Consider the following 24,498-nt stretch of genomic DNA (forward strand, 5'->3'; position numbering starts at 1 on the left):
CCCCGCGCCGGGCCCCGCCTCCACGTGCCCTCGGGAGTCCTGGGGAGGAGCTGGGGGCCGGGAGGGGGCGTGGCCGCGGGGCCGGTGGAGGCGCGGGCGGCGCGGCCGGGACTTGGGCTTTGGCAGCGAGCGCGAGCAGCAGCCGTGGCTCTCGTGCTGGGGTTCCGACGCGCTGGTGGAGCCCGCGGCCGGCCGAGTTGGGCGCAGGACTTTCTGCCCGAATAAACGCAACTGCGTCGACGCCGCCGCAAGTCCTGCTGCAGCTGCAGGTCCCGGTGCAGCCCCGCGGGCAGCGGGATTCCGCGGCCCCTGCCGCGCCCCCGGGCAGCCCTGCGGCTTTTGCCGGCTCTGGGAGAGCGACGCGGAGAGTTTCTCTCGCAGGAAGAGCCGGGACACGCGGAGCGAGGCGGCGCGGGAGGCGTCCCGGGGCCCGGCCACGGACCCACCCCCGCGCGGGTGCCGGGTCGAGGCAGGGGCCCTCGCTGTCCGGGCTGGGCTCAGGCTTCGGAGCCGCGGGTGGAAGAGGGACAGGCCGGCCGAGAGGTGGGGCTGGGGGCCGGCGGCGCTCGGCGCCCGCACCGGCGAGCACGGGCTGCCCAGGTCGCAGGTGGCGCTGGGTGTCAGGCGTGGAGCGGGGCTGGACGGGACGCCCTCTCCGTCCGCTCGAGCCCGGGTGGGGTGACCGAAGTGGGGAGATGCCCCCAGAGCTACCGGGGTTGGGAGAGGCCGGGAGGAGCGACGGGAGGCTGATGGGGTTAATTATCTTCCCAGGCGACGCGCCTCGTAGCCGTTTTGGACCCCGGTGTGATGAAAACCGGATCTCTTCGTTGGAAAACCCCCATGGGCCAGCCTCACTGAGTCTGCGTTTTCAGGGGTTCACGGGAGGCCACCAGCCCCAGACTCCTGGTCACGAACTGCAGCACTAGGTAGGAAGTGCTAATGCAAATTGATTAACTCGATCGATTTGCTCATTTCTTTTCTAGGTGGCCAAGTGACAGGTAATTTGGGACACTGAGCATGGAAGACTTGGTGTTTGGCTGTGGCAACGGCTTCAGCTCCTAAATCCTGCACCTTCCGTTATTTTGTGCTTGCCAGGTCTCTGGGCTTCCTCCCTAGCTGGACAGCTCTTCTGCCGCGGTGAGGCCCTCCTGCCCCCGATCCTGGCCGGCCATGGGGAGCACCCTGGGCTGCCACCGCTCCATCCCCAGGGACCCCTCGGACCTGTCCCACAGCCGAAAGTTCAGCGCAGCCTGCAACTTCAGCAACATCCTGGTGAATCAGGAGCGACTCAACATCAACACTGCCACGGAGGAGGAGCTGATGACCCTGCCTGGGGTGACGCGTGCTGTGGCACGCAGCATCGTGGAGTACCGAGAGTACATCGGGGGCTTCAAGAAGGTGGAGGACCTCGCGCTGGTCAGTGGCGTGGGCGCCACGAAGCTGGAGCAGGTCAAGTTTGAGATCTGCGTGAGCAGCAAGGGCAACTCTGCACAGCACTCTCCCAGCTCCCTGCGGCGGGACCTGCTGGTGGAGCAGCAGCCTCACCACCTGGCCACCGTACCCCTCACCCCACGTGTCAACATCAACACGGCCACGCCGGCTCAGCTCTTGAGCGTGCGCGGCCTCACCGAGAAGATGGCCCTTGGCATCGTGGACTACCGCCGGGAGCACGGTCCCTTTCGCAGCGTGGAGGACCTGGTGAGGATGGATGGTATCAATGCTGCCTTCCTGGACAGGATACGGCACCAGGTGTTTGCAGAGCGGTCCAGGCCCCCGTCCACCCACACCAACGGGGGCCTGACGTTCACTGCCAAGCCTCACCCCAGCCCCACCTCACTGAGCCTGCAGAGTGAGGACCTCGACCTGCCGCCAGGGGGGCCCACGCAGATTATCTCCACTAGGCCATCGGTGGAGGCCTTTGGAGGCACCAGAGATGGGCGCCCCGTGCTGAGGCTGGCCACCTGGAACTTGCAGGGCTGCTCGGTGGAGAAGGCCAACAACCCGGGGGTGCGTGAGGTGGTGTGCATGACGCTCCTGGAAAACAGGTGAGGACGAGCCGCCAGGGGGTTGGGTGTGAAGGCAGCGCTTTTCGTGGCCTCATCTGTGCATGCAAATGAATGGACTCTTTTGGAGGTAGGAAGGGGGCGAGAGTGTTTAATAAGCATTCTTGAGCCTCAGACAATATTGTCCCCTGAGGCTAGGCTCTCCTGCTCCGGAATTTTCTGAATACTGCTGTCTTGGCTCATGGCCGGTGTCTTGAGTGTGGTATACCTGAGATGGACTCGTAATTTTGGGGTCAGTGGAGGTTGTGTTCGTCTTACTGCTTTGGAGAATGTTATTTGACTCGCAAGACTTCACAGGGTTTATCCCAAATCAGGCACTCAGAACCTGGGAACTGGTACACAGTTCTGCATGTGAGAAAGAGCTCATTGGATTTTTTTTATTGATGGAGGGGAAATCACATTTGTTTCATCAAATATGCCTATTCTTGTGCACAAAATCATCTTAATAAGAGCAAGTATTTGCAAACACATACTGTCTATATTTACCAAAAATACTGTGAATGAATCACTCTTCATTCTTTTACCTTATTTAATTTGCAGTTGGTTTTCGGTCCCACAGGTGCAGCCCCAAATTTGTGTAACCTCTCCTGTTCCATAGCCAGAAAAGGCCAAGCTGAAGTGTGTGTGAATATTGGCTAGATTTTCCCATTTGAACCAAAGGAGAAGAGACCTGGATAGGCTGTTATCATCAAGTGTTTACATTATTCATAACAGTGCTTTCTGTAGGAACTTCCATCCCCCTTCTTCTCTGCCCCCCCATAAATCAAAACAATATTGCTGTGGCAGTAACTCCTGCTGCTAGTAAAGTTGTGTGCTGTGTAATGTAATCAGCTTTGGGAAGGACAGAAGTATTCGCAACGGTCCCTTCCAGGTCAGAAAACCTCTGATCCTGGTCTTGAGGGATTGTGCCCTGCCACCCACCAGAGGTGCAGTGTTTGTGGCTACTTGCTGCTTTCCTTTGCACTGAGTTGCTGGATGATATGAGGTGAGGTCTCCGTGGGAAATCACAGTGCATTGTGGCAGATCAGGACAAATAAGTGAGGAGAGAAGCAGGTCACAACATTTCCCTGGCACCGTCCCAGTGGCGTGCTGATGTCTGAGAACTGGGCCGGGGACGCTTTGAGTGCTCTTCCCACACTGCTGTTTTGCACCGTAACTCACACCTTCTGCAAAATCATCTTGTGCACAGATGAGAGCTGGACTCAGCTCTGGGAGATATTGGTTAGGAGTGGCTTGATAGTTGTTCTCTTAATCCAGAGCGGGGGGTGGGGGGACAGGACTGTTTAATTCCTATTATTAGTTTTCTTAAGGCTCAATTTGGGACATGGGGTGATGCATCAGGATCAGAAGTTGCCCCTGTGGGAATGACAGACTGGGCAGCCCTCACCCATTTACTGTGTCAGTGGTTTTTCAAGTGTGGTTCTCTGGACCAGCAGTATCAGCTACTGACTCAGACACGCTGGGTTTCTGTGCTTAACAAACCCTCCAGGTGGTTCTGATGCACACTCAGGTTTATGAACCATTGTATTAGGTGTTGTACAATCAGCTGTCCCTCTGGGTTTCCCTTTAAAGCTCCTCCCCCTGCAACAGCTTTTTTTGCAAGGTCGGTGAATGCATGCAGAGCTTTCCAGGTGCTTTTTGTCCTTTGATTGTTCTGAACGTCCCTACAGTTATTCAACCCTATGCTGGTCTTTCTGCCCAGGTTTGAGGGGCTTACTCAGCTTCTAGGACAGGAATGTGAAGGGTAGGAACTGGGACAGTGAGCAGACAGCTGGCCTTGGACAGCTCCACTCTGCAGCACCTGGACACAGGGAAGCCGGAGGCACTCAGAGGAAGAGCACTAATAAGCTTGTCCAGCATGGTCGTTAGGGCTTGTCCTGTTTTTTCTTCTTTGGGTTTCCTAGAGGGATGATGATTTGTTGGATACATCGAATTGCTGTCTTCAGGTGAGAGTGCAGGAAAAGCTTACCCAAACCCAATAGGGTGTCGAAGGGAGCAGCTGTAAGGGACTGGGAAGGTGACCTACACCCCCATCACATTCTAAACTTGACCACATGTGCTGTCCCCGTGGCTTGGTGGTTCCGATTGCCTGGTCACAATGGATTCAGTATTCTGGATACTTCTAGTATATTGTTAGTGTCTGGTAAACGTGAACTAATAGGCTTAGGGCCTGATCTCTGGGAGAGCTTGGCTGGGTGCATTTGCCTGTGTGATTTTCCTAGGGTACCAAAAGCTGTCACAGAGCAGATCTCATGTCCTCAGTGAGAGCCGTAGTCATCCTCTAAGAGAGAATTCATCCTGATTCACAGAAATCTTTTACATTCCAGTTGTTCTCTTTATCAGCAAGAGGAAATTTAGTATGAGCAAGAGCGGATGCAGGTAGTTTTCCGAGTGGCTCTTACTTCCATACATGTACGCATATGACGGGAGAGTCCCCTGACTTCTGGAGATGCCTTCGTATTTTCTAACAGCTTTCCCATTCTTTTGATTTCCCTACTAACCCTGGGATGTAGATAATGCTTGCTTTTATTAATGATTCTCCATCTCTGGGTGAGGAAACTGCAACCAAAGACATTAATGACTTGCCTCTGTCACAGCTCATTAGTGACTCTGATGAGACTAGGACTCAGACCTTCTGAGTTTAGACCCATGCTCTTTGCAAGTGTGCTGAGTTTTGTAAGCACGGCATCCTTATCCTGCCTCTTGGTTAGGCATCCTGCTCTCTGCCTAATCAAGGGTACTTGCCAAATTGCGTGCCAGTCACAGTTTCTTAAATTAAATCCATTGTAAAGGCATTTTAAAGATACCCTTGGCTAATTCTTTTGCAAATGGAATAGCTGGCTCTTAGTTTTCCTTTCAGTGAGTTCATTTTAGCAGATGTGTTTTCTTAGGCTAAAGGATACCTGCATGGGATGGGAGTTAGAGTCTTTTCTTGCCCCAGATACTGCTACTTTGGTGGACGAACATGTGTGAGCTGCAGGAAACTGTGTTTTGCACGTGAAGCCTGAGGTAGGATAGTACCAAGCTAGATAATCATACAGTCACCAGGAACCTTCAGGGATGCCATGCTGGTGGCACATAACTGATGGGTTTCATTAGATTATTTTGCCAAATCTCAGTCTTAGGCAATGTTTTTCCTTGTTCAGTATTCATGGAGCAAGACTAAAAGAGGAATGCTTTTGCTAAATATCCTTGCAAAATTTGGTGACAGTTCACATACTGTCATGAATGAAGATTGTTTAATTTTTAATTTTTATTTATTTATTTATTGCTGGGGAGTTGTTCTATTTTGAAAAGTCCCTTTGGTTACTGAAAGTATAAACCCTGGGGTAACTGACAGATAATCTCCAAAAGAAATAAGGAGATTTAACTTCCCAGTTGCTCATTTACCCGGTGGCCTACATCAGAAGGGAACTCAAGCGTCAAAGTCTTTAGCCTTATAATGATTTAAATCTGTTTTCTGCACTATCAATGCATATGGCGGATTAGTGCCTGGCAATAGGCACTGGTTGTGAAAAAAGAGACTTTAGTTCATTAGTAGGATCAATATAGACACAACCCTTTTTGCTGTATGACTCATTCATTGGAAAATATATATTGAATGCCTGCTATGTACATGCATAAGCTAAATTCAGGAATCAGTTTGGCCTTGTTACTTCACAGAATTAAGTGAATGTAGATCAGTTTGTACGGCTCAGCATCAAAACAGTCTGGCAAATCCAGATTTTGGGGGCAAGTCACTGAGTATGATTGATAGCTGGTTTTATTTTTCCCATATGAATAACAGGCTTATCCTGCGGGATTCAAGGGTGGGTGGATACAGCCAGGCATGATATCTGGGGGCAAAATGCCCAGCAGTCATCTTAAAGTAGAAATTGTGAAGTCCATTTTGACAGTGATGGAAATGGAGGTTCAGAGAGATTAAACAGCATCCTTGTGGCCTTCAGAAACCTAGACTTTGGAAACAGGATTTGAAGCCAGACATTTGTCTGATTTCAAAGCAGGGATTCGGCATGTCTTTTGCCAAACTCCGTGTTCTTCTGCTGCCTCTGACCCCGGCCCTCCTGCTGTTTCCTCCCAGTCTTGGGTCCTTGGCTTGGCCAGGTATCAGGGTCTTGGGGAGAAGTAGGGCTTCACCTAGACCCCTAGGACTGTGTCAGGCCTTGAGAGGCCTCTGTTCTCTTCCTGTTTTGGTTCCAAAGGAACCAAAGGATGGGGCTTGTGGCCAGAGGAGTGCAAATCCAGAGGGCATCAGGGCCTCTCCACCTGGTCCCTCAAATGCAAGTCTGCGACCTTGGGCCCGACTCCAATGCGAATTCCGATTTTCTGAGCCAGGGAGCCCTAGGTCATTTCCAGAGAGAAAGGTGGTCAATAATAAGATGGCTGGGGATTCGTAAGAGAAGACAGCGTGAATGAAGGGACGTCCCAGACTGGGTACCCTTGGGGTTTATTCCACTAAAGCAAGGGTGTTACTTTTGTTTTTCAAGAAAGCTGGGCCCATTCTTTATCTGATTTCGAGGTTTTTGGGGGGGATTAATAGTGTTGATTCTCCCAGGGGATATCCATTCCTTTATTACTGATTCATTCATCCAACAGATTTTTGGGGGGGCTCTCACTAGGTACCAGGTTCTCTGTCAGGCTCTGATCATAAGGTGGAAAACAAGAAAAGTCCCGGCCCTTTGGAGCTTCTGTCCTAGGTGGGGAGATAGGTCCCCACGTTAAATCAATAATTACAGGAAGTGGCAAATGCTGAGGAAGTGGAGATGAGTTGAAGAGAAGCCTCTTTAGATAGATGGGGGTCAAGGAAGGCCTCAGCTGAAAGCTGATGGATTAGGAGGAGCCAGGCATGGGAAAAGTTGGGGATAAGAGTGCTCCATAGAGGAACCTGCGAGTGCTTGTTCCAGACAGCAGGCCAGAGTTGCAAGAGTAGCAGGTGGATGGGGATGCAGAGGGAGGCAGGGCCAGATGGGGTGGGGCCTCCAAGGCTTTTATTTTAATAGCAGAAGGAAGTCCCAGAGGGTTAGAAGCAGAGGCTGATGAAATGACCTCTTACCAGGTTCTGGCTGCTGGGGGGGCTCATGGAGTTGAGTGAAGAGGCTGCTGCAACGTTCAGGCTAAAAGGGATAGTGACTGGGGAGATGGGGAAGTGGGTGGAGATGAGGGACCTTTCAGAGGTAAAAACTGGAAAGACTTGCCCATGTTTTGGATGGAGTGGTGATTAACCAGGTGGCTTGTGTGAAATGCTCTGAGATTCCTAGAAGATAGCCTCAGAGACATTTAAGAAATCGTGGGGCTGGCTTGCATGCCTAGGTGTTATGTCAACATGATGCAGCTGGCTGGGGGCCTTGCCCCTCCCTCTGCTGCTGCTGCTGTGCCCTGGACAGCTGTGGGGTCTTGGCTCCATAGCACATGCAGTAGAGGCAGTGCTCTGTCCTCTGCTCAGAACGGGCATCTGACAAGCCACACACACTTTTTAGTATCAATGATGTATAAAACAGGGGCATGCTTTGGGGATTTGAGGTGACTGTTTCTATCAGGAGATGTCTACATAAACTCAATCCAAGACCTGCTTTGTGCTCACTGCCTGATGAGATCAGAGGCACAGGGAGACCCCGCCCTGTGGTCAGGGAGCTCACAGTTTTACTTGGAGGAAGTAAAGCTTGCCAAGGGACCTGAGAGCTCAGGGGTTTGGTATGTGTCTGCTCGGTTTTGCAGGTATGTGGAGCCCTCAGCCTCGGGAAGGATGAGGGGAGAGGACAGGTGGTTGGGTGGAGAGCTGTGGAGAGGAGGCTGGGGTCTGAGGGCACGTTCTGAGCGGCAGGCATGTGGTGGCAATTGGGGTATAAGTCCACAGCTGAGGAGTGGCTGATCCAAGCTGGGCCTTCCACTCAGACTTGAAATCGGAACTGCTCAGACAGGAACACGGCAGGCTCCCACGCAAGGTGCCGCACAGGGAGAGAATCTGGTATACAAGCATCTCTCTTAGGAATCGGCGAGGTACGCGCTATTCCTGGTGTGTTGTTTTTATTTTAAAATTACGTTACCTTACAAAAGCTTTGTACCCCAGAATTCCCTAATAACGATCTCTGCCATTGACAAATAAAATGATACATTTCACTAAAATTGAATTTGCTCATCATAAACATCCTGCTCTGTGTGTGGTAATGTACAGCCGAGTGTCAATTCCACACCAGTGACTCCTCACATCAAAACGTCTAGGAGATGCCACAGAAATGAACTGCTCTGCCTGGGTAGGTTGCTAGTCCTCCACCAACCCTCTAGGAATCTTCACAGCTTCCTGACCCTCTTTCTTATGACTGTACACAGGCCTGGTTTGGAGCCACAGTTCTTAGGTCCCATTTTGATGATAGCTGCCAAACAGCTGGTCTCCGATAGCTAGGAACCCTGGGGAGGTGTGCTCAGAGTAAACATTTCATTATAGAGAGAAGTTGAATCCTTCTTCCAAACTCATGGATAAGGAAACCCTGGATTTTCTTTACTGACTACGGTTCCTCCACTAATGTCGATTTGTTTCCAGTGAGCCCTTGCTTCCTGTGTATTCCGTTTTGGTTCAGCCATGACCTGATTAAGCTGTTAAGCTGGGCCTTCAATTGTTTTATCTCGAGGCTGCTGTAAACTTCTGAAATGCAGTGCTTCACTAGCAGAATGCTGTTCTCGTTGCCACGTTTAAAGTTGTGTGCAGGCTGGTTAGCTCAGTTGGTTAGAGCGTGGCGCCGCTAACACCAGGGTCAGGGGTTCCCTCCCCGTACCGGCCAGCTAACAAAAAAAATAAAGTTCAGTGCGTTTGGGTGTTCTGAAGATCTGCAGTTGTATTTGCTCACCCCAAAACTGGAGGTGAAATCAGTGCTTTGTCTTTCTCAACTGTACTAAGAGCATGGTGTCTTTTAAAGAAAGAGGTCTCCAGTGGATTGTTGTTTCTTAAAATATTGATCCAGTACCCTGTTTAAAAAAACTTTTCTAGAGTTTGTTTTCCATTAAGCAAATTCAATCGGACTTACAATTTATTTATTTATTTGCAGTCTGTTTTCTTGAATGGGGGAAAAAGTAAAAATTTGAGTGGCCTCAAATTACCCATGATTGGCATTAAGCCTTGGGCTGAACTACCACGGACTCAGGGCTCTTTCCTTCCTTTCTCGGTGGACTAACTCTGCTGCTTCAGATCAACGTGTCATCCTAGTTGTTGGTTTTTTACAAAATGATTATCTTTTTAAATTTGAACACTCATTATAAACAGCAAAACACGTCATGCCCCTCTCGCCGCCTGCTGGTGTTTGGACCTTCAGTGTTCACTGGATAGTAGTAGTTGCACTAAGAACAAAAACTGTGGTAATTAACACGCATACTTACTGTGGCCTTCACCTGTGGTGTCCTTATTAACCCTGCTTTACAGATACCGAAGGCGTGGCTCAGGGAAGCTGAGGGATTTCACCCGGGGTCACACAGCTTTTAAGTGGTGGAGCTTGGAATACAGTCTGAGCTGCTGGACCCTAAAGTTTGATGATGATAAAGCTACTCTGAGTTCAGTGATGCTTTCCTGCTTATTTGTATTTTATTTGTCACCCAAGCCTGCATACTAGACTACCAGCTCTCTTAACCAACTTGGTTTAAATCCCCTAGGTCATAATCTTTCTCATAAGTATACTTACATGTAATGATATCAGTGTGTGTGTGTGTGTGTGTGTGTGTGTGTGTGTGTGTGTGTTCTAGTCTCTGTTTCTTCAAAGTGGAGCAAAGATATTTGCAAAGCAAACTGAGTGCAGGGTACTACATTTTTCTGTCTTTTCAGTCTTTTATAATTGTCTTGCCCACACCTGTTTTGACAGCGATTTCTTAAACAACTTGCTTTTATAGAAGCTTTCCAAGCATTCATCTTTGCTTTCTTAGAAAGGACTTCTCTCTGCTCACACTAATCTATCATCAGTTATCATGTTTTAGGAGACCATAGTGATGTGTACAGCTGGCATAGATGGTCTGGGGCAGACACAGGGGACCCCAAGTAAGCATGGTGCCCCCCGTGGAGACTGGAAGTGCACAGCTGACCCAGCTGGGAATAGTCCAAGTGCAGGGATATCCTCAGCGTGCTTTACAGAGGGGACGGGGACAGTCTGGTAGACTTATTGAGGTTGGTTAGGAGAACGTCTATTGTGTTTTTTTAAAACACTAGTACCTGTGCCCAAGTTATATATTTGTTCTTAGACAGCATTGGCCATGTATGTATATTGCAGACACCTGGCAGTAACTGCAGGCTTTATTGACCCACTAACAGGCTGTTACTATTATTTTCTCTAGAAGATTGACTCAAAAATATCACTAGTTATAAAGCCAAGAGTTCATTGATACATTGTCACTGTTCTCCCCCAAAAGTCTCTTGCAACTTTTAGAAATAAAAAAGGTAAAGTGGTCATGAGCTTTTACTTTGACCTAAGACCTGCACTAGTTGGCACTTTCTTCAGTGACGTAGGTGGACTGCTTAGGAAACCCGTGGGTAACTGTGAACTGGGAGGGAGTAAAGCGGGGACTGGACTAGATGGCTTATGAAATACCTTTCCAGATTGTAACTCCACGCTGTCTTTTTTTAAATGTTCTGAATTGAATTTTAAAGTTTGATTCTTTTTAATGTTAAATACATGTCCACATGTGTTGCTTTGCGTTGCTTCGCCCCCCAGGGATTTGTCACCCTATTTCCCCTGGGTGACAGAGATGCAAAGGATTACTCAAGCCCATCTCTTTCAAGCAGTGAGAGGCCCCGAAGAGGTTAACTCCCCAGGCACCCTCCAGTGAGAGGCAGCCCTTCCTTGGGAAATTAATGCTGAATTGGGGTTCTCTTCCTGCATTTATTTTCCAGACCAGGAAGTTACAGGAAGAGAACATAGGTGGGGTTATAGTTTAACAATATAGGCTGGTAACTTTCAGTGAAACGAGCCAGATGACATTCCAGTCAGGCAATTAAGTGCTCTTATCAACACAAGCTTGATCTTAGCAAACATTCCTTCCTACAGCAATTTCTCAGTATCTTTACATAACAATCAGTAACTAGTCTGTCTCTGAGCCAGCAACCTGCTGTGCCACAATCCTTATCTTGCAACAGAGACTTATAGCCTGAGGGAAATTTCCTGTCCTTGCAAGGTCAATATTTGAAACTGCAAGGCTTTGGAAAACCAGGCCCTGTGAAGTACATATGCTTTATAGTATATTCCACACACACATGTGCATCTGCACAGGAGACTGTATGTGGTGTTATAGTATACATGTGCCGAACTCTGTTAAATGCCTAGCGAGACTGGGGTTGATTTGTAATCTTGTATTATGTTAGTTTTTATGCTTCCCACGTTTATAATAAAGATGCAAGTAGTTAGATGTTGTTAGAGTTTCAACTTAGAAATAAAAGTTTGCTTCTATCTTTTAAACTTTGAGGTAAATGGAATAGCATCTGAGATTACAAGAAGGTTGTTCAAAATGTTACCATTTGCAACCACATATCTGTGAAAATCAGGAATTTCTTGCCATTGTTCAACCAAAGCAAGATACAAACCGGATGGTGAGTGAGAGATAAGACTGAAAGATCAACCATAACCCTGATTTCCGATATAGTATTTGTGTTTATAAAAACAGCTGTGGTATTTTTTTTTTTTTTTTTTGTCTTTTTGTGACCGGTAAGGGGATCGCAACCCTTGGCGTGGTGTCACTCTCACCGTGCTCAGCCAGTGAGTGCACCAGCCATTCCTATATAGGATCCGAACCCACAGCGGGAGTGCCACTGCGCTCCCAAGCGCTGTACTCTCCCGACTGCACCACGGGGCCGGCCCAGCTGTGGTATTTTGATTGATTGATTCTGTTGGTAAAAGTTATATATTTAAATATATATGTATTTTTCAAATCACAAAAGTCCCTTCCAACCCTGAGGCTTTGTCCACAGAGAGGGAAAATGATCACGGCTTCTACCATATACCCTTGAATTCTAACAAGGAAGAGTGGTTGTTCCCATAGATAAGTTGTATACAGTTTACGAGGGCTGCCATAACAACATACACAGACCGGGAGGCTTAACCAACAGAAATTTATTGTCTCACAGTTCTGGAGGCTAGAAGTCTGAGATCAAGGTGTCAGTAGGCTTGGTTTTTTCTGAGGCCTCTCTCTATGACTTGTAGGTGACTGTCATTTCCCTGTGTCTTCACGTGGTCTTTTCTATATCTGCATCCAGATTTCCTCTTCTTATAAGGACACCTGTCATACTGGGTTAAGGTCATCCAAATGGCCTCATTTTACCTTAATCACCTCCTTAAAGACCCTGTTTCCATATACAGTCACATTCTGAGATATTGAGGGTCAGGACTTCAACACATGACTTTTGAGAGGACACAATTCAGCCCATAACCAGATAGTTTAAGACAAATTTCACAGGGGTTTCCTTCTTGACTGTGAGGAGCATGCTCCTCTGAGTTTTTTCTGGAGAGAATGATTTCAGGGTACTCGTTTCAGTGTAAGTGCTAGAGAAAGCTACATTCGAGTTACAGGAGTGACACTCTGACAGGAGGAGTGGCTTTGGGTCATGGTGGGTGTGGGCGAGCCCTGAGGGATGGGATTCTCTTCTTCACGCTGGCCAGTCCTGGGCTTTCACCTGAAGCTGCAGTGGTGACCTGAGCCTTCTACACGCCCCACCCCAGGCAGCAGCCTCTGGTTTGCCAAGGTCCTTACTTGCCCTTGGCTACAGGCAATGTTGACACGTGGGTTTGCCAAAGCCCAGGAACCAATTTCAGGTAGAGGTTTGGTACCTGTCTGCTGCTGAGAACTTGGTACCCGTTAGAATTGCTGTGGAAGGAGAGGTTCAGTAACCACCACGAAGCCAGCTCAGGTGGGCTTTCCTGACTTCGATTGTCCAGCACCCCAGCCATGGGCTCCCCTATCGCATGTCTCCTGCCATGACAGTCACTGTTGAGATCACACGCTGGTACTGTCTGGCCTGCTAGACAGAAGGTTTCATAAGGGCAGGAGCCATGTACATGTAGCTCCATGTGGTTTTAGCCCAGTAGCATTCAGGAATTTGTGGCAAAAATGAATGGCTGTTAATATATGTTGGATATTTACTTTGCCCCAGGTGCTGTTGCTGAGCCTTTTGTTTTCACTAATCCTCCCAGCACCCCAGTGAGGTAGATGAAGTATGTCCACTTTACATATAAGGAAGCTTATATTAAAGTATTTAAGTAAACTTGCATGAAGTCACCTGGTTGGTGAGTGTGGAGCAGAAATTCAAAGCCAGGCAGAATTACCCAGAGTTCAAACTTTTTTAGATGCAGAAGTAGCAAACCCATAAACCTGGAGATGGGAATGGGAGGTTAAGAAAGGGGACAGTTGTTTCCTGGCCTTTCCGTATCTAGAAAGCATGGGGAGACAAGTATTAACAGGGGAAGGACCCTGTGCTCTGGGGGGTGCTGCCTTGCAGTGGTTCCTAGCCAGCACTTGGGGCAATCGTCTGATTCCATCATCCAGTGAGGTTGGGAATGCTGGGCTGTATGAGGGTTGCTTTTTTTAAAAAAAAAATTGAGATATGCTTTCTATGCCATGCAATTCACCCCCCTTCAAAGTGTAAAATTCAGTGGTTTTTAGTATATTCTCAAAGTTGTGCAACCACTACCACCGTCTAATTCCAGATCATTTTCATCAGCCCTAAAACACACTCCATACCGGTTGGCAGTCACTTCCCACCTCCCAGCCCCAGGCAACCACTAGTCTACTTCTATCTCTGTGGATTTGTCTGTTCTGGACATTTCATATAAAGGGAATTATACAATATATGGCCTTTTGTGTCCGACTTTTTACTTGGCATAATGTTTTGATCCATGTTGTAGCACGTATCAGTATTTCATTTTTTTCTTAATGGCCGAATAATATTTCACTATATAGATGTACCACAATTTTTTTTTATCTGTTCATCAGTTGATGGACATTTGGGTTGTTCCCACTTTCAGCTATTATGAGTAATGCTGCTCTGAACGTTTATGTACAAGTCTTTATATGGATATATATAAGGTGCCTTAAAAAGTTCATGCAAAGATTTGTACTATCTTTTCTGTTTTTCCATGAACTTTTTGAAGTCCCCTTTTATTTTCATTTCTCTTGTGTATAGCTAGGAGTGGAGTTGCTGGCTCATATGGTAATTCTATGCCTAACATTTTGAGGAACTGCCAGACTGGTTTCCAGAGAGGCTGCATCATTTTACAGTCCCACCAGCAGTGTGCGAGAGCTTCTATTTTTCCACATCCTCCCCCATAGTTGTTATTGTCTGTCTTTTTGACTATGGCCATTGTAGTGGGTGTGAGGTGGTATCTCATTGGGGGTTCAAGTTGCCTTGCCCTAGTGACTAATGATGTTGAGCGTCTTTTCATGTGTTTATTGGTCATTTGTGTATCTTCTTTGGAGAAATGTCTATTCATATCTGGGTGGACTGTTTTCATACTTGTTTCCAAAATGGCGGCAGGCGAGAATTCTACCACTGAACCACCAATGCCTTGTTTCCAAAATGAACAAAGTACCTCTTCCCGTCTTCCTTGCCCCTTGGTCATGGAGTCATTCTATCAGGAGGTAACCTAGAATAATTGCTTTGTAATAGGAAAAAGTGCCCAGGATCCTACAGAGACATACGTGCTGTTGGGAAGGAACCTGCAGAATTCCATTTGGTGTGCTTTGTGGTCCTGGCTGGAGTGCCCTCTCTGAGCTGGGCTTTTAACAGTGGCCTTGAGGAGTACTTGGTGTCCTCTGATTTTCACATTTATGTGTTTCAGATGGAAGTTTAACACTTTTTACCTAAAGCCAAAATGTCATGGACAGTTTGCCAGTTTGCAGTGAGAGGTGAGTTTTGGAAATTTCGTCACAATATCTGCATATCCCAGGCCCTTTGAAGGAGCGTGTTCTACAGGACACTGCCTAAGCCACTGCAGACAAGTGGAATTACATAGATGATGTTAATTCCTGTGTTCTTTTGGACCCCAGCTGCAGGGAGCTCAGTCACTGCACTGTTCACATCACAGCACCCTGTCAGTGCAGGGCCCCACTTCTCTTTGGGTTTGTTTTTCAAATGTCTTTCCTTCATCCCCCTCCCAAGTGTAAAGTGTTACATATATGTCCTTAGGCATGTCCTTGAAAAATGTTGTGCATTTAATCTACAGAAATGTTGTTCTTAAGCTTGCCAGCTAGTTTGGCTTCTGACTGCTTCTTAGTGGTTGACCACATGCGTCCACCACATTTATTGAGTGTCCCCGTAAAGGAGAGCCACTGTCCTTCTCACATGATGCTCTTCCTCTGCTTACTATGTCCTTCGTTTGTAATTTAGGCTCGTTTTTCTAAATCTTTCCTAGTAGAAATGAAACCTAGCCAGTCAGAACCTGTTTGAGGCTGTCTCGTATGCTTGCAGATCTCAGTTCAGTCTCCTTCCACCGTGTAGTCTCACCCTCGGTAATTTCAGCTCATTTTACCTTTCTCCATGCTTCACATTTTTTAAGCATAAATGAGTTTTTTGGCTGTACTCTAAATCTTAGATTGTCCGTGTATCTTCTTGTGTAAGTAGATACACAAATATGAATATGGACCCAGCAGAAAAGCCAAAACACATGTTGTTGGCTTAAAACAAACCAACCAAAAAATATATAGTGACTCTAAATTATAAATGTTTACTTTTAGATTAATATTATTTGTGCAAAATAACTCTGGCATTAGTCAGACTTCATTGGAGGTCAAATTTGAGATCAAAGACCTTGGAGTTATCTTTCCTGGTTTAGATGTCATTGACTGAGTCTTATTTTTGTAAGTCTTTTTTGCTTCTTGCTTGTTTGTGGATTCGTATGTGATCACAGACATGTATTTGTACGTGTCTCCACTACGTGGTGCCTGGGTAGGCGTGAGTTATAAACACAACCATCTTTTAAATAGATCTTTATCTTTGCAGTTAATTGCGTCTTTGCCGCTTCTGCTGCTCGGTGAGTGGTGGTGTCGGGAGGACCTGGACACAGCTGGCACACACTGCCTTCTGACTACAGTCGTTATTTGTAAGCTCTCCTCTGTAGATAGATTCAGCCAAGCCCAATGGCACCTGGCATCTGGTTTAATTTAAAAGCAGCCTTAGTGAAAATTAGAAATTTCTCTTTCTCTTACCAGGTTTCCAAATGGCCTGGTGGTTGCTAAACTCAGAGCCTGGTGCCGTGACCTTGGTCTTTTGCATAGTTCAAGGCCAAACTGTGAAGTTTGTTTTTGGTGTTCAAGTAGGAGCCTTGATTTTTTATATGAAATATTTAAAACATACAAAAGATGTAAATAATACTTGGACCCTTTTTTCCTCCCTTGTCACTGCATTTCACTTTCTTGGGGACTCAGTTGCCTTCTCGCCCACTGCTGTTCTTTTAGACCCTGTGGAGCTACTGCTAACACTGATGTCTGGAATCCAGTCAATATCGCCAATTGTCTAGCTCTTAATCCTGTTTGTGACACCAATTGTCTAGTTACGCGACCACACTAGTTGTTGGGCTCTTTTACCTGCCGGTAATCCTGCACCAACTGGGCCAATTGTCGAGCTAAGGCTGGGTCTGGAGCCCACAGACCCCTCAAGCCTGTTCACAGAGTGGGTCACAAACCCTTCACACGCCAGTCTGGGTCCCCAGGCCTCTCACATGCCAGGTTGGGTCACCAGGCCTCTCACATGCCAGGCTGGGTCACCAGACCCCTTGATGCAGGTCTATGAGCTAGGTAACTGGCCAAAAGGTCCTTGGAAGCCGCAGGTTGGAAAGCATGGCTGCGCTGGGCAGACGCTCAGGGCAGACGCCTGAGGCAGATGCCCACATGCCTGTTTCACTAAAACTCTCTCTCTCCCTCCCTCCTTCCCTCCCTCTCTCTCTCTCTCTTTCTCTAGAACACAAGAATAGCAACAAAACTAAAAAGATACATTTGTGCATGTGTACTAACTCCACCTACCCCCACACACGATTTGCTTACAGAGATTGCTGTACCAACCCCAACTGGACCCGAGGCGAGGCCCTGACCAAACTATTCCATTTTCCCAACAGACCCCTTTCTGCGCTTGGAAAATTTCCTTCCTGTGAGCCTTGGTGGGCAGTAGAGTCCACCACCCACTGGGCTGCAGGTGTGGAGGCTCACACTTTTCCAGCACCCTTTGTGGCGAGGGCCTGGGCTCTGCAGACTGCTGCATCTGTCCTTATATCTGATTGACAGCCAGTGGCACCAGAAGTGCAGGGACTATGAAGAGGTCAGTCTGGCTGTGGAAACAAAGCTGCAGCTCTGGGGTAGGGTCTAGGAGGGGACACTGATATGCAAAACACAGCTGAGATCCACTGCCCTGCGCATTTTGTGGTCCTGGATCAATTGCTGCCTGCATGCATGAGCTACCCAGGCCCTGTTTTATGCCAGGCAGCTACTGGCTGAGTAGGGGGTCGTGCTGCCTGCTGTTCTGTTGCCTTCACCAGGTAAAAGGTTAAATACCTTCCCATGTACAGACCCTGTGCCAGTGTGGGTACCTGGATCAGACAGATTACATGTCTCTTAGTCTTCTTCAAAACACAAATCCATTTTTAAGATTAAAAAAAGTCAAGTAATCAGTAAGGACTGATATAAGTCCTCATATGTACTGTTGCCCTTTTCAACTTTTCATTTTGAAATTGTTGTAGATTCCTGTTCTGTTGACATTATGGGCCAGATTCTTTGTTGTAAGGGCTGTCCTGTTTTGTAGTATGTTTAATGAATTGCTGGCGTCTAATCACTAGGTGCTATGAGAACCACCCCCTTCCCTGGGTGTGACGACCAAAACTGTCTCCAGACATTTCCAAATGAATATCCCCTTGGGGCAGAATCATCCTCAGTTGAGATCCACTGCTCCAGAGCCATCCTGAAGGTGTTGGGAGCCGTGTGACCACTGTGGGGACCACAGCGTGGCCTGCCTGACTTTCCTTGGCTCCAGTAGAAGTGCTGTACCCCGGGGCCTTGGATGGTCAGGAAGGAGGGAAAGCCAGAGGGTCTGTGAGGGCGACTGCTCGGTCCCAATGAGGTTGAAGAGTGTGAATGGGCGACTTCCCCTAGTGGGAGAGCTGGGAGGCAGAGGCTGTGGGTGGCAGGGGCCCTTTCAGCCACAGAGGGTGAGGCGTGCAGGAGGCAGCAGGGCCAAGGAGTGAGGCTCAGGACACCCGGCTGGGGCCCACTGCCTAAAGGAAGAACTTGGGAACTGCAAACTGACCCATCTCACTGCTGAGCAAGGTGAGCCCAGGGTGGGGGCGGGAACAGGGGAAGGGCAGAGAAGCCAGCAAAGGCCCCGCCCAGCAGGAGGAAGATTCCTGAAAAGGATAAAGCACATCCTTCCAGGGCGCGCATGTGATGGGGGCGCGAGGGGACAGTCAGTGCATTTGGTAGACAGCCACTCACTTCAGCAGCAGCCTGAAGATAAATCCTCTCTCTCACAGTCTGGAAAAGAGCAGAAATTTGGAAGAAAGAAAGCAAAGGTAGGATTTCTTATCCTGTGCCTCATTTGGGGGTAGAAAAGTCAGGTCTCATGGGAGCCTCTGGAATTGGGCAAGTTCTCTTATGCACTGGATATCTCAATAAAATTTTTTAAGTTCCGATGCTATGAACTTGTGAATATGCAGGTAAAGTATTAGCAGAGTTTGAGATACTCAAGTATCGGTGTTTGTACTTCTGGAGGGGAGAGTATAATTTTTCCTTAGTAATGACCTCCATAAAATAAAAATTAAAGCCTAATTGGAATAAAATGTTACTTTTTGTGTACAGAGAAACACCTAAAACTAAAAAGATACTGTATTTGATCTAAGATCATGCTAACTTGATATGTGTTTGACTCTATTTTAAGTGTGATCCTAAATAAACAAATGCCAGAAAGCAGAATGAATCATTTTCAGTGAGAAGAAAGAGGTGGGAGGAAATAGCATATGGCATAAAGTTGCATGAGCTAAAAATAAAAGCTGCCTGATTCTCTCCAAGGAGCTCTGAGGTACTTGGAATATCCTCAGTGGAAGGAAAAATAATACATCCAAACATGATTAAGTACATTTTGATTTAAAACATTATTGCATACATTTTTAGAGACAGACGGTGACTCTGTGGCTGGGGCTGAGGGTGGGAATAGGGACTGATGGCAAATGGGCACAAGGAAACATTCAAATGTTCAAAAACGGGATTGTGGTGATGGTTGCACATCTATAGAGTTACTAGAAATCATTAAATTGTGTGCTTGCAATGGGCGAATTTTGTAATATATAAATTTTTTCTCACCAAGGTGATAAAAGGCTTATTGCTGTACACTTTAAATGATATCTTATTTAACTTAGTGGTTTTCACATCTCCTTTCATGATTCCGTTCAACAAGTGTTTGACTTCAGGCAAGCCATTCAAGCGCTCTGGGCCTCAACTTCTTCTGGAAAATGGGAGAGAGAATGTACCTGCCTCCGAAGGCTGTTCTGTTGATTAACCAGGTGAACAAGCGTAAAGCACCTGCCTGGTTCCTGGCGTAGTCACCCCCACCCACCCCCGTGGTCACTGTCCCTGTTGCGAGCCTGGGCCTGACTCTGTGGTCCAGGCTATTGCCAAGCCCCTCCTATGCATCTGCTGCAGTCAGAGTGGGACTCGCAAGGCAAGAATGGACTCGCAAGTCTTTTTGAAACCCTTGCTTTAGGTGGTTCCACGTACTGTTTGGGGAGTCCAGACTCTCCGTACTGATAGGGAGGGCCTTGATGCTCCTGCCGGTCAGAAATTCTTCCATTTCCCCATCTAGGATCTGCCTGGGATGGTCTTTCCTCCCTTTCTCTTGCCAACCTTGCTCTTCCTGTAGGTGCCAGCATCATGTGGCTCCTGGAGAAGCCAGCCAGGAGCCTGTGTTAGACCCTCTTGATTTTGTGCCTCCCCCACCCCCAGTCCTGCAGAATGGTAACTACTATAGTACGCATGTGCACACCCCGCGAGAAGCACCGTGAGGCAGGGCGTGCTCTCCTGCCCCGTGCTGGCTGCAGCTTCCAACAGTGCTTGGCCCAGGCTCAGCAACTCTGGAAGGTAAACTGTGTCTCGGAAGTGGTCAGTTGCCTTCCTGCTGTAATTGCCCCAGGGAGAGAACTTGAGCCAAGGGGATGTTCTGTTAGTTTAGAGGGTCTAAAGTCTAGAACTCTCTCTCTCTATGGGTCTTTAAGAGAAAACTCCTTTTTGACTTCCACAGTCTTGACTTTAACTTGAAAAGAGATGACAGACTTTGCATTAGGCAGGATGGTACTTTTCCAAGAGGAAGATCCTTTCTCCATCGGATCTCCAGGATCTCACAGCCCTCAAATTAGAAATGCATTCTCTGCATGGAATAAAAGAGATTACCCATGAACCGTTCGTTAACTTGCAAATCAACTTTTTCTTGCAGAGATCCTCTGTCTTTTTCATACTCGTACAGGTTGAGTCCTTATCTGAAATTCTTGGGACCTGAAGTGTTTCAGATTTCTTTATTTTTTTGATTTTGGAATATTTGCATATACATGATGAGATGTCTTGTGGATGGTACCCAAGTCTAAACACAAAACTCATTTATGTATCGTGTACACTTTCTACCCGTAGTCCAAAGTTAATTTTATACAATATTTTAAAATAATTTCATGCATGAAACAAAGTTTTGACTGTGACCTGTCATAGGAAGTCAGATGTGGAAGTTTCCACTTACAGTATCATGTTGGGACTCAAAAAGTTTCACAGGTTGGAGCATTTTGGATTTCAGATTTTCAGATTGGGGATTCTCAACCTGTATTTTTAAAATACAGTTGACTGAAGCAATATTCCAGTTTTAATCTGAGGGATTCAGTGGTTTCCTTTCTGCCCTGGTGATCGGTCTTTACCTCCCCACACTGCTGCTGGGCCGTGGGGGCTGAAGGTTCCCTGAACTTCTCTTTGTATTTTATCTCATCTTTAAACACTTCTAGTTCAGCTGTATTTTGTAATGTGCATAATATCATATTTGTACTTAAATATGATTTATCAATAAGTAATATATACATATATTGGGGCTACATGCTCAAGTGCTATAGGATGGTTGAGGTCGTGATGCATTATTTTAAAATTAGGAATAGGACAATGATTACATAGAAACCTGTCTGTATACAGTGGTTTGCAGACTTTAGAAATCAGCAGAAGCTTTTCCTCGAAAGAAATTGTAGGTAGAACTCCAGTATGTATCCAGTGTACACACACGGATGCAAGTAGGGGTGTACCTCCTGGGCCCACGCTCTCCCAGCAGGTGCACAGGCTTGTTTGTGAAAGGCGATTATGATTACCTGAGGGGCTTTAAGGACATTCCCTCACCTGCTTCCACCCTTGAGACGCCCCTCCATTGGCCTACGTGATGCCCAGTGTGGCTGCTTTCCCTAGAGGACCCTCCTGACCGCCGCCCGTTGATTCTGAAAGCTTTAGGTTGAGATTGGTTCCTCCCCGTGTCCCAGAGATGGACCTAAGGGACTTGGGTACAGGAACTATAGAGCAATAGGAAAAACTCTATGAAGACTTTTTTCCATCAGAAGCGAATTCATAAATAAGGGAATTAGGTCATTGGCAGGGCATTGGCTGTTTACAACAGCTGTGGGACACCTGGAGGAAGCGCTTGGGGGGTGACTAACTGTCCACCCGCCCGTGCAGCAGGCATTACCTCTCTCATCTGGGTCCTGTCCTGCGCACCCTTGCCACTTGGCTCTGCTGGGTTCGCAGGGGAAGGCAGAGGTGACATGGGGAGAGCTGTTTCTCCCCCCACTTCATGCCCTGCCCACTCTCATTCTGGGGGTAGCAGAGGAACAGGCTGCAGCCCCCATACCCTTCCCAGAAACCAGGGCCGCTGTGCCCCTCCCTGGCCTTGCTGTTGGAATTTTGGGGATTCAGTGACTGTTCCCGTCGCTGTAGCTTGTTCTAGACCAAGGAAGTAGGCAGGAGAAACTTTGTTAGACACACTTGGGACATACACAAGGAGTGTGTGCTGAGGTTGGGGATTGGGGCTGTCAGGGCAGCCCTGGGAAGACTAAGTGCATACACTCCTAGCACTTGGCCATGTATTTCTGGAGTCTACATGTATCTGCCTGGCTTCCTCACTAATGCCAGCTCATGCTCAGATCCTAACTTAAAATCCCTTCTTCTGGAAAGCTGCCCCTGGTCCTGGACCAGTCAGGCTCCTTCTCTGCCGTGTGACTGCTGGGACAGTGGGTCTCAGTTGTAAATCCACTCAGTTCCACCCCAGATCTGTTTCCCGCTCTGCAAGCCCATGCCCTTGCCTCCTGCATCATGCACCTGCAGCAAAATTCCCTTCCTCCTCCCTTGCTGGCTCCAGAGTGACCTGGACCCTTAAGGCCTGTTCTTCACTCCTGTCACTCCATACTGCCATTGCCTTCCTGAAGTCAGGTTGGATAATCTGCTGAAGGATTACCTGGGGTGCTTTTTTGGTGTGGATTCTTGAGCCCACCCAAGACCTCCTAGATCTGACTTCCATAGGCTGGCCTGGGAAATGTGCATTTGACAAGCTCCCTGGTGATGCCGGTGCAAGCAGAATTTTGAGGACCCCCGAGTAGGGTCCACCAGGTGGTTAGCAGTCTCCTGTCCACATGCCCTCTTCGTATTGCGACCCCACCCCACTCCCCTCTGCCTTAATTTCCCCTGGCGTGCCTCTGTTCCCTTTCACTCTTGGAGAACTGCGCTATCAGTGCCACACAGCTGCCACTCAGGTGTCCTGTGCTCCTGGTGTCCTGTGCTCACCTCCGTGTTTTGGCCACTGTGGAATGCAGCTGCCCATCCAAGGGTCAATTATTTTGTACGCTGCTCGAGATGACAGATTCTGTCCTTGCCCTCCTGACATGTAGCACAGTCTGACACACGGGAGGCATACAGAGAAGTTCAGAGTTGAATGTGCAAGTTGAGGGTAGCCAGAGTGATTAGCACCTTGCATTGAGCCTGTGTCCTATGGATCCCTCATGCTCTCAGCCCCAACCACCCCCCTCATTTTAGAGGGAAATGTGGATAAATGAGGATAGAAAGGGGTAGGAGATAAATAAATATGGTAACATTACTGAAGGTAGGAAATGTCCAGATTTCGTCTTGCTGCCCCCAAGACCTCAGCCCCGGGGAGCAGCGGGTCACATGGAGCTTACGGCTGCTTTTTCCATAGGACTGTTAAGTGAGTTTGTTTCTACATCCCGTATGCTCATTTGTTCTTTCTTCTACTCTTTATTTGTCAGTGTCAACAGGGAGGAGGAGGAGGAAGGGCAGGATGGCAGGACACTTGCCACAGCTGTAGTTCCTTCTCTACTATTGCTGACAGAGACAAGGATGTCCACGACTTTCTCTGCCCAATTCCCATCTCTTACGTTTCTCACTGTTGACAAAAGCCCTGGACAAAACTGAAGAGGATTTATAAGATAGTAGCACGGGGGAAAATTAAAATCTAGGTCTGCTTCTGGGAATTTATCTCACAGACAAGCATGGATGAGGTTGCACGTTTGTTTGTGTTGTTTGTGGAAGCAGTCTGTATCTGCTAAAACAAGCTGTGGCCTGGCCGCACAGGGAACACTCTGCAGCTGTAACAGAGAAGGAAAAGGCCCCCGGGGAAAAGCTCCATTCTGTTTTATTCAGAGGAGAAAGTGAGGCAAAGAATAGTATATGAGGGTACTTCAAAAAGTTTGTGGAAAAATAGAATTAAAAAATAATATGAATTTTTAATGAACTTTTTGAAGTACTCTTGTACATCTCATGCATTTTTGTGTAAGAAAGGGAGAGAAAAATAAGAATATACATTTATATTTGCTTGTAAATGCATTAGCGATGTTGGATTGACATCAAAGAACCAAACAATGGCAATCTGTGGTGGAGGGTTGGGCCAGGACAGGTGTGGGAGCCACATTTCTCAGTGTCTCTCTTTATAGCATCTTGATTTTTCAAATCATGTGAATATATTACCTTTCAAAAGACTATACACAAATAAAAACAATATCCATACTGTGGTTTTTAAATTTAAAGTTATGTAAACGGCTGATTTTTGTTTTGCAATTAAAACCACACCACAGAGCTTCGCCACACCTCCCATGTTGTTTTTACAAGGATGTTACGGACTCCCCCAGTGACATGTGGCTGGAAAGTGGACAAGTCAGGATGGGAACTTTTGACCCCCAGGTCGGGGCTCGGTCAGCACCGTCCTAAACGGAGGCAGTGCAGAAGTTCCTTCCCTTCAGCAGGTGGACACAGGTCCAGCGTGCAGGTGCAGGCAGTAAGGCAGCATCCTTGACATTAAATCCCACACCTTGTGCATTTCGCCGTTTTAAAGTTTTTCTTCTTGTCTGCGTGCTGTCTTGAGTGTCCACATCCAGTTAGGCCCCTTTCCTGTCCTCTGTGGCCAGGGTCAGGTGAGCAG

At 47.5% G+C, this 24,498-nt stretch overlaps 1 protein-coding gene across 1 annotated transcript in view; it reads left to right on the plus strand.

Annotated features, from left to right (window-relative positions):
* Positions 1-1,170: 1,170 nt before the first annotated feature.
* The window catches only part of EEPD1 (endonuclease/exonuclease/phosphatase family domain containing 1), a 113,924-nt gene continuing 90,596 nt past the window's right edge, over positions 1,171-24,498 (plus strand). The window contains exon 1 of the mRNA XM_063115034.1: positions 1,171-2,045. Within this exon, the coding sequence (XP_062971104.1) occupies positions 1,171-2,045 (875 nt within the window). The remainder of the gene's footprint in view (positions 2,046-24,498) is intronic.

This window comes from Cynocephalus volans, chromosome 11 (genome assembly GCF_027409185.1).
Source record: "Cynocephalus volans isolate mCynVol1 chromosome 11, mCynVol1.pri, whole genome shotgun sequence".
Lineage (NCBI taxonomy): Eukaryota > Metazoa > Chordata > Mammalia > Dermoptera > Cynocephalidae > Cynocephalus > Cynocephalus volans.